At 49.2% G+C, this 18150-nt stretch overlaps 1 protein-coding gene across 19 annotated transcripts in view; it reads left to right on the top strand.

Annotated features, from left to right (window-relative positions):
- ATXN2 (ataxin 2) overlaps positions 1–18150 on the top strand; it is a 1876777-nt gene that overhangs the window by 1209331 nt on the left and 649296 nt on the right. For 10 of the 19 annotated variants that reach the window (XM_078667457.1, XM_078667461.1, XM_078667455.1 and 7 more), the window contains one exon: positions 3847–3913. In XM_078667457.1, the coding sequence (XP_078523583.1) occupies positions 3847–3913 (67 nt within the window). The remainder of the gene's footprint in view (positions 1–3846; positions 3914–18150) is intronic. The other 9 variants (XM_078667458.1, XM_078667462.1, XM_078667444.1 and 6 more) reach the window with 1 other exon arrangement.

Raw genomic sequence — 18150 nt, forward strand, 5'->3', positions numbered from 1 at the left:
ATTGCTCCAGGAAGGCCCAGGAGATCTAGTGCTATCGCTACAGCCGGCTCTGGTTTTGTGGGGATTTGTTCTAGGATATGGCAGAAAAGCTGTGTATTGTCGTTAGACATACGATTCCGCATGAACCCGACTTGTACCTTACTTATTAATTTTGGTAGGACAGTGTTTAATCTGACTGCCAGAATTTTGGTGTAGATTTTACAGTCCACGTTGATGAGGGATATGGGTCTGTAGTTCTTTGGTAGTTGGTGGTTTTTGCCTTCCTTAGGGATGACTATTATAGTAGCCTCTGTGATGGACTGGGGTACGCCCCCTGTGTTTGCAGCTTGGTTGAAGACCCTTTTCATGGTTGGGTCTAATTAGGTTAAAAAGGTCTTATAGAAGTCAGCCGTGTATCGGTCCAGCCCGGGGGCCTTTTTTTTTTTTTTTTTAAGTGACTTGACTGCCATCTCGATTTCCGTGACGTTAATTTCCTGCCCTAGTCTTGCTGTGTCTGCAGGGTCTAGCTTTGGAAGCCCTAATCTGTCGAGGTATCTTGCGCATTCTTCTTGGCTCAGTGTTTGCTCTGACTTGTATAGCTCCAAGTAGAATTCCTGAAATGTATTTAGGATCTCCTTGTGTCTTGTGTGTGTTTTGTTATTATTATTATGTTCGAGTCTGTGATTGTCGCGATCGCCACTTGGTTGCGTTTGTGTTTCAAGTATGATTCTAATAGTTTCCACGCTCTGTTGGATTCGCAACGGTTAAGTGTTTTGCACTTGTTGCACCACAGTCCTGCCCTCTCACTCAAAATGTTGTTGTATTCATATTTGCGCTGTTAGTGTGGACAGCATTACGTTGTCATTTGTGGTTGTTACATGGTCTGGTTCTAGCTTTTTTTTGTCTTCCTCAAGTTGATTTATTCTCATGTTCGACTTTTTGTTTATTCTTGCCTTAATTCCGATTAGTTTGCCGCTAGTTGCCTTTAGGGCCTTCAACAGTGTGTCAACGCTAGTATCTGGGGAGTCGGTGTGGGCTAGGTAGTCGGTTATGGCTTCTTCTATCTCTTTTTTGTTTTCTGGGTCTGAGCTAACTTTGCTGCTAAAGCGCCATCCTAGGGACCGCTTCGTTGTGGCAGCCGCTTAGATTGAGGCTAATGGCTGAGTGGTTAGAGACCAGCCTTGGTGCTATATCTGTTTGTTCTATCAGGTGCATGTGTGATCCCGAGACTAAGATATAGTCTATCCTGGTGTAGGAGTTATGTGGGTTGGAATAGAAGGTGTAGTCTGCAGTGTCAGGATGTTGTAGTCTCCATGCATCTTTGAGGTTGAATTTGGTGCATATGTTTTTGTAGTGTGGTGTGAGAGTTGGTGGGGTGGTATGGGCAAGAGGATTGTCTGTCAATTATATGGTTGAGCGGGATGTTGAAATCTCCTGCTACTATCGTCAGTTCGTCTTGGGGGAGATTATCTAGTGTGGCTGACGCCTCCGCCCAGAATGTAGGGTTGTCTGTATTAGGGCCATATATGTTGGCTATGTGGAACCGTTCTTCGCCTCTTGACAGGTTTGTAATTAGGAGTCTGCCTTCCTTGTCGTGGGAGTCTATTGTGATCTTTGATCTCTTGGATACTAGGGTCGTGACTCCCCGTCTCTAATTGTCTTCTGGTGAACAGGCAGTTTGCGCTATCCATGTTTGTGTTACCATTTACATAATGATTTGCTATGCCTTAGCCCAGAAAGAACCCTCTGGATGGTATTCATGCCCTCTCCACGTATGCATGTCAGATTTCTTCTGCTCTTCCCATGGTTGTCCTGTTTATGAGATTTGCCAGGCGGGCAATTGGTCTTCCTTATTTACCCTTGCTAAACATTATTGCCTCACATCTCAGGCTTGCAGTGATGCATGACTTCCTTGGTTAGTTGGCACAACTCGTTCCCATCTCTCAGAGGGTATTCCTTTGGGACTCTTTCATAAGATGAGAAATCTGCAGGAAGGAGACCATTAGAAAAAGTATTACTTGGTAACGATATTTCTGGTGGACTCCAAATGTTCCCACAGGCTCCTCGTAACGATATTTCTGGTGGACTCCAAATGTTCCCACAGGCTCCTCGCCTCCATCCTTCCTCCCATAACTTAGTGCTATGATTATTAAAAGAAGTGTAACTATGCCACTGTGATTACCAATCAATGGTATGCTCTCTGGGGCCTTGAATGGTGTCAACAAATTCTAAAAACTGACACCAGCATGACAGTCAGTTGTATTGTAATACCATGCTGTTGTCGCATCCTATGTGGAAGAAGCCATGCTTGAAGGGGCATGGCACTACCTTGTGGCGCTGCAGAATTATTGCTGGGAAAAAGTTTCAAGATCTCATCTGGCTTGTGCTGGATATTCAAAAGGTGAGACATTTAGAGGAAGGTGAAGTATCCTGCAGAAATAATATTATGGAAGGTTAGTCACTTTTTCTTTAGTGACACAATAAATAAAACTACCACCACAGGAAATGCTGTTGATGAACTACACCATGAGATTATTACCTATGTCTTTGTTAATGTGCTTGAACATGGCAGTGATTGCTGACTGTATGCTTGCAGTAAGCTTTTGTTTCTACATCCTGTTTCTTAATGTAGTCTGACGCCTGGGGGATATTCTAAGTTAAGGAATCTGGGCTAGACTATGTCTCTACCAGATACATAGTTACCGAAGGTAAGTAACTTGTTCATTAGAAGACCAAACCTCAAACTTGTATAGGCATAAATATAATTCGGTTTGATCTGCTGATTTAAGAAATCAAAGGACTCCCGTAGTGGTTTGTATCTAGGTGGCCTGTGTAATCATTCAATTTCTACTGTGGTTAAGGCCTTTCTTAGCAGGTTAAGTTGGGTGAGGCAGTCCTTAGTGAAAAGGGGTGGCTTGTGAGAAGCTAATCAAATTATACAGTGCTCCTGTTAACAGGAAAAGGTGCTCCTCGGCTGTCGCGGACCGGTCCGGACGACACTTACCGTAGTTTGTACTAATATCATGGTAGTAAGTAAAGAGAAAATCCTTTCTCAGTTGCTGCGCACTTAAGAGAGTCCTCTTTAGAAGGAGACAGAAATATATTCAGCCGGGTCACAGATAGTTAAAAGCTGGCCGCTCTTAAATCCGGAGGACCAGCCCCGGGGTAAAGGACTGTATTAAATTGGTCTGCCCTGTGCACGGCGAACCCTGTTGTGTACTGCCACTTACTTCGGAATAGCGTTAGTCAGCGTGCGGTGTCAGCATGTGCGTCGCCAAGGTATACCTAAAGAGATCCTGAAACAGATAATCAGGCTCCACCAAGAAAAATGCGATGGGAACCAGGGAGCAAACTCACAAAGGATATTCCAATCAATGGGGGGGGGGGTGAGACAAGGTGGCACCTACACTCTTCTCATTGTAAGTTAATGATGTTGACAGAGCACTTACAAAATTGCACTCATGATTCGCCGAAACTAGGAGGGGTCCCCATACCATTTTATTCTTTTGCCCTGTATATGCGGATATAAGAAGAAAATGGGTAAAACCAATGTGTCTGGGTTTGAGGACCAGAAAGTTTTGAGGCCCTAAGAATTCTGAAAACAGACAATACATGATTGATTGTATTTGGTGTTAGCAGATTTTTGTTTGCCGTGAGTCTCATGCAAAGGAAGAAAGGACTGACATTTTACAATTTTTAGAGTACATCATATTTTGTTTTATATTAGTCTTTTATGTATACAACTCAACGATAAATTGTGATGAATTTTACTATGTGTTTTATGTAAATGTGCTTTTTATGGTTATTTTAACCAAAATAAAAGCTGCTTTGATGATGAACTAACGTTTATTTTCCTTCACATTTCAGCCTTTATATCCCATTCCCATGACACAGATGCAAGTGAATCAGGCCAAGACATATAGAGCAGGTAAAGGTGAGAGAATGTTGCTTGTGTTCTGTTTCCAAGTCTGCATGGATATTCTGTTGTACAATACCTTCATAAGTTCTGTTATTTACAATAATTTGTAGGTGTAAGAATCGAAATTTGCCTACTTTAGTAACGGTGAGTTTCAATTCTATTAAGACTCAAAATAGGAGAGGTACCCCTTGAAGGCGTCAAGGGAAATAGGGTAATTTAACCAAAAGAAAGGAATAATTCCCTGGACCGTGATTTTTTTTAAAAGCACATAATGTGACAATATAATGTTATAATACAACGTAAATTCTAAGTACAAATTGAATATTTATTAAAAATACATTTTGAAAATACAACCATAAAAACTTGTGTTCAATACTCAGTGCCCCACAAATACAGAAACATTAATGAAATCACATTAAACACAATGAGACAATTATGACCAGCATAATTTGCAAAAGACAGAAAGGGTTGTATGACTTAAATTTGTCAATACTGTTTATACATCTCATATATTCTCTAGCATACAATGTCATACACTTTCAGATAATTAATGCTTGACAGAAGTGTGCTTCATAAGATTTACAAGAAAATGCGTCGACGCGTTTCGATGGCTTAAATGTTTCACACCATCTTTTTCAGGACAAGTTCAGTTTGTCTGTCTCTCTCAGGGTATTTTGTCTTTTCCCTTTATTGGATTGCCGTACTCTCTACTCCAGTTGCTATCGTGTTTGGGGAGTCCCATCTGGGCTTTTCTGTTATTTCCCTCGTGGGCTCCTATATAGGTTTATCTTTGATTTGTGATCTTATTCTTGAGATGTTACTTCTTTCTAGGAACGTTATCTCTTGCTCAATCTTATCTTAAGTCCTATCGAGTAAAAGAGTTGCTGGCTCCTTCGAGGTTTCGATTTTCGTCGGTTGTCTAACTTCCTCAGATTAATTGGAGAGGTTACAGGTCTACTGGTGCTCAGACTTTCGTTCGTAGCGTGTTTTCATGTAGCCCTCTTTCGTATGCTGGACCTATTAAGCGATACCCTGAGCATACCCTGCCACACTTAGGGCGAACAAAGCAATACAAAAGGGGATGATGGACGGAGCCTTTGAACAAATCAAACACTCACCCCCAGTCAACTGATCTGGGTTTAATCCAGCACCATTCTTTAGTTCACTTAGCCACCCCAGTTCAGACATGGCTATATGCAAATCAGTCTGACCCTGTGCCTCATGGGAACAGTTCAGCCCGAACTGCCAAGCCATGTCTTCCCTGGACCGGAAACAAGCATCCTGGGACCGGTTTCGGATTCATAATCCTCATCAGCCAGGCTATCTTGAATCCAGTGGCCAAGTGAACAAGGGACTCACGTCTGAGCATACCCTGCCACACTTAGGGCGAACAAAGCGATACAAAAGGGGATGATGGACGTAGCGTTTGAACAAATCAAACACTCACCCCCAGTCAACTGATCTGGGTTTAATCCAGCACCATTCTTTAGTTCACTCAGCCACCCCAGTTCAGACATGGCTATATGCAAATCAGTCTGACCCTGTGCCTCATGGGAACAGTTCAGCCCGAACTGCCAAGCCATGTCTTCCCTGGACCGGAAACAAGCATCCTGGGACCGGTTTCGGATTCATAATCCTCATCAGCCAGGCTATCTTGAATCCAGTGGCCAAGTGAACAAGGGACTCACGTCTGAGCATACCCTGCCACACTTAGGGCGAACAAAGCGATACAAAAGGGGATGGTGGACGGAGCGTTTGAACAAATCAAACACTCACCCCCAGTCAACTGATCTGGGTTTAATCCAGCACCATTCTTTAGTTCACTCAGCCACCCCAGTTCAGACATGGCTATATGCAAATCAGTCTGACCCTGTGCCTCATGGGAACAGTTCAGCCCGAACTGCCAAGCCATGTCTACCCTGGACCGGAAACAAGCATCCTGGGACCGGTTTCGGATTCATAATCCTCATCAGCCAGGCTATCTTGAATCCAGTGGCCAAGTGAACAAGGGACTCACGTCTGAGCGTACCCTGCCACACTTAGGGCGAACAAAGCGATACAAAAGGGGATGATGGACGGAGCGTTTGAACAAATCAAACACTCACCCCCAGTCAACTGATCTGGGTTTAATCCAGCACCATTCTTTAGTTCACTCAGCCACCCCAGTTCAGACATGGCTATATGCAAATCAGTCTGACCCTGTGCCTCATGGGAACAGTTCAGCCCGAACTGCCAAGCCATGTCTTCCCTGGACCGGAAACAAGCATCCTGGGACCGGTTTTGGATTCATAATCCTCATCAGCCAGGCTATCTTGAATCCAGTGGCCAAGTGAACAAGGGACGCACGTCTGAGCATACCCTGCCACACTTAGGGCGAACAAAGCGATACAAAAGGGGATGATGGACGGAGCGTTTGAACAAATCAAACACTCACCCCCAGTCAACTGATCTGGGTTTAATCCAGCACCATTCTTTAGTTCACTCAGCCACCCCAGTTCAGACATGGCTATATGCCAATCAGTCTGACCCTGTGCCTCATGGGAACAGTTCAGCCCGAACTGCCAAATCATGTCTTCCCTGGACCGGAAACAAGCATCCTGGGACCGGTTTCGGATTCATAATCCTCATCAGCCAGGCTATCTTGAATCCAGTGGCCAAGTGAACAAGGGACTCACGTCTGAGCATACCCTGCCACACTTAGGGCGAACAAAGCGATACAAAAGGGGATGATGGACGGAGCGTTTGAACAAATCAAACACTCACCCCCAGTCAACTGATCTGGGTTTAATCCAGCACCATTCTTTAGTTCACTCAGCCACCGCAGTTCAGACATGGCTATATGCAAATCAGTCTGACCCTGTGCCTCATGGGAACAGTTCAGCCCGAACTGCCAAGCCATGTCTTCCCTGGACCGGAAACAAGCATCCTGGGACCGGTTTCGGATTCATAATCCTCATCAGCCAGGCTATCTTGAATCCAGTGGCCAAGTGAACAAGGGACTCACGTCTGAGCATACCCTGCCACACTTAGGGCGAACAAAGCGATACAAAAGGGGATGATGGACGGAGCGTTTGAACAAATCAAACACTCACCCCCAGGCAACTGATCTGGGTTTAATCCAGCACCATTCTTTAGTTCACTCAGCCACCCCAGTTCAGACATGGCTATATGCAAATCAGTCTGACCCTGTGCCTCATGGGAACAGTTCAGCCCGAACTGCCAAGCCAAGTCTTCCCTGGACCGGAAACAAGCATCCTGGGACCGGTTTCGGATTCATAATCCATCTTGAATCCAGAGGCGAGGATTATGCTTTTCTTTTCTTCGCTCTTTATTTTATACAAAACTCACAGCAGCCCAGAAAAGCTCAACATGCTTATACACCCCAAACAAAGGGAAAAAAGCATTAAACGCTGAAAAAATAGTTCTCAAATGTCCAAGAAACTACAACTCCCATCAATCCATATATATAGTGTCCAACATTAGTCCCTCAACAGTGTCCATGCCATGTAGATAGGACGTCCATCTTGTGCCCTCTTCCTTCGCGCGAGTCACGCTCCCATTTTATTGATCCTGTTTCGCACCGTCATTCCCTAACAGGATAAAGACAACAGGGTAAGCGTTGGAAAAAAACACACGCTGAGAGCACGTAAATGCTGCACATCACCAATATTTTGAGACCATCATAAGCAGAGATATCACAAGACTGTACTACTAACTGCAGTACGGGTGGGATGTCTTCCGAAGGAAACCTCGGGAGGGATAATCCTCGCCTCCGTGTCCTTAATAGAATTGAAACTTACCGTTACTAAGCTAGGCAAATTTCGATACTATGTCAGGACCGGAGGCTTCAGATTATGCTAGTTCAAAGCTTACTTACCACCAAATGTGCAATATCCACCACCGGTATGAAATAAAACCTCTTAAAGGTGGAATCCGAAGACCAATCTGCCGCACGCATCAAATCTTCCAATCGCGCTCCTAGAGCAAACGCCTTGAACGCCATAGCTCCCCTAGCTGAGTGTGCTCCAAACAGACTAGTGTCAATATCTGCCTCTTGCATGACCCATCTGGCGATGGTAGGTGTGAAGAAACTGCCTTGTGTGACTTTTGTAAGGCAATGAGTAATTGAAGTTCGCCCGGAGGACGAATTTCCAATGTCATATCTTCGTATGCCTTTAGGCATTGAACAACAGACAGCTTAGGAGTATCTACAAACACTGGGTTAGAGATTGTCCTCGACGCAGACTTTGTGCGACGACTCACCGTAAACGTAACCCCATTCAGGGGAAAAAACCCTTGCCGAGACATCTAAGGCCCGCACATCCGAGTCCCTGCGGCAAGACACCAAACACAAAAGCATGGTTAGCTTAGCGGACAACTCCTTCAAGGAGAGATATTTATTAGGCTGCTATGACCGAAACAAATTCAAAACAACATTAACGTCCCAATGGACAGAGCAACGTGGTTCCGAAGATAATGAAAGGCGGATACCTCTTAGGAGTCTACAAACAAAGGGATGTTCACCGATCGGAGCCTCTGCAATCGGGTAATGAGCAGCCGAAATCGCCGAACGCACCTCGTTAATGGTGCGATAGGCAGGCCATCTGATGCCAATTCGGCCAGAAAATTCAAGACGGGAATGACACCCGCGACCAGAGGATCCAAGTCTTGTCGAAGACACCAACGCACCCACCTAGTCCAGGCGGAACGGTAGCACTTCGCGGTACTGACTGCCCAGGCCTTGGACATAAAGTCCTCAGCTGAATTAGAAAGGACCGGAGGTGACCAACGTCGCCGGAAAGCCGCCATGCTATGAGGTGGAAAAACCCCTGTGTTGTGAGGGGATGCGGCTCTCCGTCCGGACTGAGAAGACGACGAGGAAATCTGGGAAGTAGGATGGGAAAATCCCAAGAAAGTTCCAGAAGAACTGGAAACAAAACTTGAGACCTCCATACAGGTGTGATCAGCACCAGCCCTGCCTTCTGACGGTGCAGTTGGGCTGCTGTCCGTACCACCATTGAAAAAGGAGGGAGCGCATAAGCTTCCTCCTGACTGGAGGAAAGCATCCGTGGCCTCCGCCAGAGGGTCCGGCCTCCAGCTGAAGAACCGAGGGAGCTGATGATCCAAGCAGGACGCAAACACGTCCACTGAAAAAGGACCCCATAGACTGCTCACCCACTGGAACACCCCTACCTCCAGTTTCCACTGACTGGAATCCCGCAAATGTCTGGAGTGCCAATCCGCTACTTGGTCGGCCCGACCAGGTAAGTACTCCGCTGTCACGGAGACATGGTGAGCGAGACAATAATCCCAAAACTCTTTTGCCAAGTCTGCCAGAGCTCGGGATCTTGGACCGCCCAGATGGTTGACGTATCGTACCGCTGAGACATTGTCCATACGTAAAAGGACGCACGAGCGTACTGAATCTCTGGTCCAGCAGCATACTGCGAATGACCCCGCCAGCAACTCCAAGCAGTTTGTGTGCAATGCTTGCTCCTCTGAAGACCAATCCCCACAGCGGGCTCCCTAACCCGACCTGCTGGCGTCTGATTCTATCACCAGATCTGGAACGAACCCGAAGATTGCCTGTCCGTTCCAGGCCTCCATATGGGTGAGCCACCAAGACATCTCGCCCTTCACTTCCGCGGAAAGGGGAACCAATTGATCGTAAGTCATACCCTTCCTGAGGTGATTTGCCTTGAGACGCTGAAGGGCCCGATAATGGAGGGGGCCCGGAAAGATTGCCTGGATGGACGAGGAGAGGAGCCCCACCACCCTGGCAATCTAACGGAGAGAGGTGTGTGATTTGGCGACTGTCTGTTGCAACACATGCCGGATTTTGGCCATCTTCTGAGACGGAAGGCTCAAGGAGGCTTGGAGGGAGCCCACGACGAACCCAAGTAAGACTACTCTCTGGGAGGGAGAGAGGACAGATTTGTCTTTGTTTTTTTTTTTTTTTGAAGATTTCTTTATTGCAGAGAATCATTATTACAGTCAAACAATCACATTGTCCTCATTGAAAAAAGCATGTGACATCATATCGGAGACTGTATATCTAATAACCCATTTACTTTTCACTTTTCGGAAAACACCCTTACACATGTAACTCCCCCCTCCCACATCCCCGTAGCACTGCACATTCCGCTCATGTTGACATTCCCAGGGCAAGTCAAAGCATCTCCAAACAACTGCGTAGTATACATTATATGATAAACAACTCCGTTCCTACTCTTCCGTCATGGCGACTCACCCGTTAGTACTTCCTGCTGTCTAGGCACCCTGGTCCACAACTCCCCTCTCTCAACATGCTGCCCCCTTTACAATAGCACAATCTCTCACCCCATACCGGGTCTATCGGAGCCATTAGGCATCAGTCTCAGATTGCAGCAGCACATAACTCAGTCGGCCAGCATTGTATCCCATTCTAGTGAGATGTGTATTTTTCGCAGGCCTCTCTGTTCCTCTCTCCGTATTTCTGTCCCTTCCGCCTTTCCCCATCGCATCATCTCAATATGCCATCCCTCCGCTTCCGGAGGTCTTGCCGACTTCCAGCGCATTGTTAACAGTTTCCCAAGCAGCAGCGCCAGATCTACAAAACGGGTGGCTGCACTCTTCCTCTTCTCTCTATAGCCTACCCCTAGCAGGCTGTACAGCGGTGATGCATAGGGCCTGCCCGGTGCCACTGACTCTAATGTTTTGTGAATTGTTGCCCAGTAATTACTGAGCTTCGGGCAAGACCATAACATATGTAACAGTCTGGCATCTGCCGCTCCGCATCTGGGGCATGTATTCGCTGCGCCCAGGAACATTTTATGCAATTTGTGGGGGGTGAGATATGCTCTGTGCATGACCATCAGTTGAATGAATTTAAATTTCGGGTTGCGTGACACCCTTTTTGGGAATCAGAGTATCCTTTCCCATTCCTTATCCCCAATTACCTGACCCACATCAGTCTCCCAACTATCCCGAGTTGACTGCAATGTGATCGCTCTACCATTGCGGATGCCGGCCGTCAGCCACTTCGTCAGGCGGCTGCCCGTTCCCATCAGATATTGCATTGTGAGGAGTGGGTTCACGGCTGGTCCCGTCCCATTTCGCGCCCATGTCGAGGTTATATATATACTACCTGTGCATGGAGTAGGAATAGTGTATCAGGGGTATTGTGTAATCGTGTGAAATCCGCGTGAGACATGAGTGTTCTCCGCAAAGAAGTCGCCCACTTGTAGGACCCCCGCCTGCTGCCAAGGTCGTAGTTTTCGTTCTGACAATGTGCCGGTGCCCAGCGGGAGTCCCAGCAGCGGTATAGTGGGGGCGTAGGATGATGTAGAGGAGGTGTAACGGACCGCCTTCTTCCAAGACTTGATGGCTAGGCGCAGAAGGTACGGTGCTGTGGCCGGTAGTCTAGCGTTTGGCAACAGCAGTTTGTGGAGATCTGCTCCTGCCTACTTCAGTCATACCTAATTCGTGTAGGTTGCGTCCCGCCAGCTAGTAGGCTAACCATTGGAGCTGGCAAGCGAAGCCATAAGCAATCACATCTGGCGCTCCCATGCCACCCCTGTCTGTGGGCAGTTGCATTTTAGCCATACTAACGCGCCGCCTACCCGCGCCCCAATACAACTCCGTAAGTAGCGTGTTTACAGTCTTGAAGAGACTCATCGGGACCAAAAGGAGCAGGTTCGTGAAAAAATACAGCAGTCTAGGCAGTATTACCATCTTTGCAATCGCCACCTTCCCAGCTATCTATATGGGCAGCGTGTTCCAAAACTGTATTTGCGTTTTGAGTGTGGCGATCGTCTTGCCTAGATTACCGTCCAGTAGATCACTGGTACTCCGGTACACCTGTATCCCCAAATACTTGAAAGTTGTGGGCGCTACTTGACAGCAGTGGGGTTCGAAATCTATGTGTGTGTCAACTGATGGGGCGTTAAAATAGAAGCCATAAGTTTTCGAGGCATTGATCCCAAGCCCTGATATGTCTCGGAAAGTATTAAATATCGCGGGTAGAGGGGCCAAGTCTGCGGACAAGTCTCTGAGATATACGATAATGTCATCTGCGTAAGCCGATTTGATATGGGGCACTGTGTTCCTCTCTATCCCCTTTGCACCCGCTAGGGTACGGACTTTAATTAGCAAGGGCTCCAGTGAGAGGATAAATAGTAGTGGCGACAGTGGGCATCCCTGTCGTGTACCCTTCATGATCTCAATTTGTTCCGAGATATATTTGTTAGTTCGGACTCGTGCTGTGGGCCGATGATACAACAACGTCACCCATTTGACATAGTCCTGTGGGATGCCGAATTTGTCCAGGATCGCTACCATGGAATCCCATCTCAGGGAATCGAATGCCTGTCTTAAGTCTAGAGAGATGCACCCCTCCTTGTTGTGTTCCGTGCCCTCCAGTCCCATCAACTGGCTCAGTCTGCGGAGGTTCAGGGCCGTGCTCCTACCTGGCACAAAGCCACATTGATCAGAGAGTGTATTAATGTAGGGACATATTGGGAGATGCGAGTCGCCAAAATCTTGCTAAGGATCTTGTAATCCGTGTTTAGGAGTGATAAGGGTCTATAATTCTCAGGTTGTAGCGCATCCCTGCCAGGCTTCAGGAGGGAACCTATTAACGCCTGTAGGGTTGTGGGTGGCAGAGTGCGGGTGTCTTTCGACGAGTTGTAAAGTAAATGTGGGGATAGGATATCAATATATGTGTGGTAGAACTCCGCCGGCAGGCCCTCTGTCCCAGGTGCCTTGCTTCGTGGTAGCGCCTTAATAGCCTGCCCAATTTCAGCAACAGTTATTTTGTGCGCCAACATTTTCTGCTGCGCTGTCGTGAGTCTCGGGATATTTACGTCCGTCAAAAAGGACTCTAGCGCTGCGGTCGTCAGAGGTGTATGCGGGCCGTACAAACCCGCGTATTAATCTTTGAACGCCCTGTTAATTTCGAGCTGTTTTTGCACCACCACTCCTGTCCCGTCTTTCACATCCACTATTGGGGCAGCCAGTGGGTCATTTCGCACTATTCGAGCCAGTAAGGGACCTGACCTATCCGCCTGCGTATGCTGTCGGCAGGTGTATTTCTTGTAGTCTAATACGCGCAGTTCCTCCAATAACTCTGCATGTTGAATGTGCGCTTCTTGAAGTTGTGTGAGGCCACCCTGTGCACCCGCCGCCTCATTTTCTAGCATGGCCAACTTTTCCGCTACTTCCTTGAGCCTCCGTAATACTAAAGATTTAATGCCCACCTTTGTACTCATCGCAACACCACGTATGGTCGCCTTAAAGGCATCCCATTCGATCTGGCGAGACCCAGCAGTGTTAGTGTTTTTCGCAAAATATTTCGTGATGGCTTCCGATACTGTTGCCCTGAAAACTTGATCCTCCAGCAGTGTGGAGGACAATCGCCAGGTCGGAATCGGAGCAGGAAGCCTCCCCCATTTCAATACCAGTTCCACCGGGTTATGGTCCGATAGAGTTTTGCCCATGTGTATGATTGAATCAATGGAACCTGTCAATGTAGTAGAGCAAAGGAAGCGGTCTATTCGCGTGTGCAGTTTATGCGGTGGGGAGTAAAATGTGTATTCCCTGTGAGTTGCATACTTGGTGCGCCATGCATCCGCCAGTCCCCACCCAGTTGCCCATCGCAGCAGTGCTTCCGCTTGCTTCCTACTCTGTCGCATGCAAGGGGGGGTGGGACCTATCCAGTACCAGGTCTAGCACTGCATTACAATCTCCTCCCAGAACCCATACATGCTCTGACCAATCTAACAGTACCCTGCTAACAGTATCAAAGAATTTGGACTGTTCTGTGTTAGGGGCGTAAAGGCTGCCAAGCACTACCATAGAACCATCAAGCAATCCTTTCACAAACACGTATCTCCCCTCTTTATCCACACGGTGTTCCAGCGCTTTAAAGGGGACCGTACTTTTCATCCAGACTGCCGCCCCTCGGGAAAATGCTGAGTAATCAGTTGCATATAGCTGTCCCTTCCATTTCCTGGCCATCTTGGAGCCCTCTGCGGTGTTTAAATGGGTCTCCTGGATACATGCAATTTCCACATTGCGCCTGTGCAGTTGAGCCAGTACTCTGTGCCTCTTATGGACGGACCCCAGACCTCTCACATTCCACGTTCAGAGTTTGTAGGTGTTAGTCGTCGCCATGGCAGTGTCTGTGTTCGTCTCGTGCTCCTGCCCGCCCTGTATATCATGTAATGAAGTGCAATTAAAAATGTGCGTGGTCTCAGTGCTGAACTCCCCAACATTAAGGTCCCTTCCTCCTACCCGTCTGGGACCAAACCTCTGTACCCAACTGGGGTAAACCTTTAAAAACATGTTGCCTTCGCTAGGGGGGGTGCGCGCCCCTACTGCCCTGTTCGAGCGGTGTTAACAAAGGCCTCTGTACATTGTGCCCCGTTCGCTACATGTAGCCCCTGCTGTGCAACCCCATTACCATCCTGTCTTTATGCGTGCATATACATTACCACCCCACCATCAGAGCAGTCTGTCCTTCAGAATTCGTTCGCCATCTGCGCCGTAATGCGCTGGAACAGTTGTAAGCTAGTGTCCGATTCGGAGGCCAGTGTGCGCGAACTGGCCTTGCTGGCCGTCTCATCTCCGGTTCTGGCATCATGAGCCGCCAAAGCGTCTGTCGTTAGCGACACAGTTTCCTGTGCTTCCCGTCGTTGCGTGGGTTCGTATTCTCCGCTTCGCCCCCCATCATGTGATCCAGAGGGTCTTGTGACGACCCCGATGAAAGTGTCACTTCAATCCACTCCGACGCCTCCTCCGGCGTATCAAAGAAATAGGTTTTGTGTTCATGGATAACCTTCAGGCGCGCCGGAAAGAACAAGGCATATTTTAAGTTGCGTTCACGCAGGGTGCGCTTCACACCTAAAAAAGGAGGACCTGGCTTTTTGAGCAGCAGGGGTGAAGTCCGGATAAATCGATATCGTCTTGTTTTCATAGCGTAGCGGAGCCTTCTCCCTAGCAGCCTTGAGGATTGCGTCTCTGTCTTTATAATGCAGGATTCGGGCTATGAGCGGGCGCGGAGGGGCACCCGGTTTTGGCGGCCGCGGGGGACCTCTGTGTGCACGCTCCACACTGAATAGTGGGGTGAGGTCCTTGGGAGCCACAACCAATTTAAGCCAGTCCTCTACAAACTGCGTCGGATTCGTCCCTTCACTGCGCTCCGGTACGCCATGGAGGCGTACATTATTGCGGCGTGAGCGCCCCTCCGCGTCGTCCACCCTGTCCCGCAGCCCCTTCAGTTGTCGCTCCAGGGCCTCAAGTTTCGTAGAGTGTTCCGTGGACCGCGGGATTAGGTCGTCTAGGGCCAGTTTATGTTCGGTGACCTTTTCCGCCAGCTTACTGTGATCAGCCTTCAACAGGGATAGACCCGTAGACATGGTGTCCATTCGGGCCTCCAGCGCTTCTCTTGACGCCCTGATTTCCGTTAGGATCAGGTCCAGCTTAGCCTCTTGCGAATCTATACCTGTCGGCGGGATTGCTTCGTTGTTGGAGGACGCCAGGGGGTCCTCTGAGGTGGCAGAGCGCAACGCGGCGTGCACCGCAGGGTCTTGGCGCCCGCCCTTATTACGGACCATGATCTGTCGTGTATCAGCACCCAGGCAGGATCCTCACCAGGTCGTTTCACTGCCCCCACACTCCTGGTCCCTCGGAGGGATAGTCTCCTTCAGTATTGCGAGCAGCCTCGTGAATAGACTAGGTGTTGTGCCACACACAGTTCAGCTGCCTTTCTCCTGCATATATCCCAGGGACAGCAGCCCCAGAGGCCCCCAGTGGGCCAATGATGACCAATTAGGGTGTCCGCAGAATGGCCTCGCAGGGCACCCCCGTCCTCCCCGCGGCCAGTGCTTCACGACTCCGTCCACAGTTAATCCCGCTCCTGGGGGTGGTGCGGCGTCTGTAATATGGCGTCCGACCGCTTCCGGTCTCAAGTCGCAGAGGAGGTCAATCCCCGGCTGGCCTCATCGTTCCACTGCCGCACTGGCTAGCGGGCCGCAGGGCATTGCCAGCGCACCCCTTAGCGGACCTTGATTTCAGCTGGGGCCGCGGCCGGCAGCAGGCGCCCGTCTCCCGATTCCCCCGCAGTCCGTGCCGCAGGCCGATCCGCTAGCAGGAGAACTACAGACCTCCCGGGCTCCGGCTGCAATGGGCGGTAATCTGTACTGGCACTCTCCACCTTATATATGTCCGTTCTCCGGCTCCGCGGGGTTCCCGAAAGTTCGCCGCCGCCGGCCGGAAGTCAGCCGCGTCCGGCCAACCTTGGTACTGTGGGCCGTGGTCTCCGGTGCGCTTGTCTCGGTGGCGGGCCTCTCGTTGCGGGATCTCCGCAAGCTGTAATCCTTGCCGTTGGAGCCCAGTGGGGGGTTCTGCTCATCGTCCGGACCTTCTTTCCTGCACGGGGGTGGGATGTAAGGGGCTTAGAAGCAGGGCTTACAGGATAAATTGCCGATTTTTAGGGCATTCAGACGGAGCCGACGCAGCTCACATCTACCTCAGTCGGCTGGTAGCCACGCCCCGACAGATTTGTCTTTGTTGATGACAAAGCCCAATCCCTGAAGCAGGGAGACTGTCTGATGAAGTTGAAGGCCCAGCTTTACTGGACACTGACCCATCAAGAGGATGACGTCCAGATAGACAATCATCCGAATACCCTGACTCCGTAGAAAGTCCACCGCCGGATGTAGCAGCTTGCTGAAACACCAAGAGGCAGAGGAAAGTCCGAACGGAAGGGTCGTGAACTCGAATACCTGCTCCTTCCAGATGAACTGTAGGAACCGACGGTGAGGAGAATGGATGGGAACCACTAAGTACGCGTCCTTGAGATCTAATCGCACCATCCAGTCATTCGGGAGAAGAACATCCCGAAGAAGATGTATACCCTCCATCTTGAAATGCCGGTGGACCAACCACCTGTTGAACTCTTTGAGGTTGATAACCGACTGTTTGCCTCCATCTGTTTTTTCCTCCAGGAAAATGTTGCTGAGGAAACCTGCGGGATGCCGAGTCGATCGACAAATGGCCCCGTTGCGGAGCAGCTCTGAGACCTCTCAGTCGATCAACTGTGCATCTGCCGCTGAGAAAACTATAGGACGAGGGAGCCTTGTTTGGTAGGGGCAATCGTAAAACTCTATATGAAACCTGTGAATGGTCTGTAAGACCCACGCGTCTACAGTAATCGCTGCCCAAGCCCCTGAAAAAAGCGCTAGCCGGCCGCCAATGTGCACCTGCTCTGCAGGAATAACAATTAGCACTGGTATTGGTGTTGCCGGAGTTGTTCTTGAAGCCACCTCGGCCTCTGAAGCATTGACACCTGTTGGGGTAAAAGTTGGTGTAGTTGGCCGAGGTGTTGTATTGCCCTCGCCCGGAGCCTTGACCCTTGGTAAAGTTCTGACCGCCACGGCCAGTCATGAGGCCCCAACTGCAACCGGCCCCTCGGGAGAAACGTTGCTACTGCGCTGGGCTTTGTCCAGGGAGGTAAAGGTCGACACGAATTTACCTAATTCTTTGATAAAGGGATCTCCGAAGAGTCCCCCTTGGGCCACCGTCCCCGCCTCGGAGGAGGCCAGATCTCCCAACTTCGGGTTCTGTTTGATCAGGAGTGATCGTCGGCGTTCGGTCGAGAGGGCGCAGTTGGCATTCCCCAGGAAGATGACCACCCTCTGCGCCCAATTCGACAGGACGTCCGGAGAGATCATGGAACCTGTCACCTTCGCCTCCTCTGCCATGTCAAGAATTTTAGTAATGGGCCCTATTGCATCTAGCAACTTGTCCTGACAGGAGCGCCAGGAACAGTCCATGCCCTTGCGGGGATCCTTTACAAACTTTGCAAGGAACGTGGCCATTGTAGGAGAGTAGGGTCTGCAATCCTATGATCACCCAGATTTTTGCTTTTTGCTTCACTGGTTTACGACTTTCCCCGGCTGTGGGCCTGCTAATCAGACCCACAGCCTAGCTGTTCTCTCTATTCCAAATTGTACCCAGGTACTGAATTGGCACTGGGCCCTTTCCAAGTCCCTGTACCCAGGGCTGAGGTGTACCCAGAAGTCTCCCAGGGGCTGCAGCATGTATTATGCCACCCCTGGACTGACTAACCAAACAGACACAACTGGCTGCTTGACAGCTGGGGGCAAGGTGGTGTACTCACCCTTTGCTTTAGATATAGTATCCCTATATCTAAACCTAAATGGACACACAGATCTCCTATCAGTCACTCCTATGGCAGGCCTTAACAATCC

Source organism: Lissotriton helveticus, chromosome 11 (assembly GCF_964261635.1).
Source record: "Lissotriton helveticus chromosome 11, aLisHel1.1, whole genome shotgun sequence".
Taxonomy (NCBI): Eukaryota; Metazoa; Chordata; class Amphibia; order Caudata; family Salamandridae; genus Lissotriton; species Lissotriton helveticus.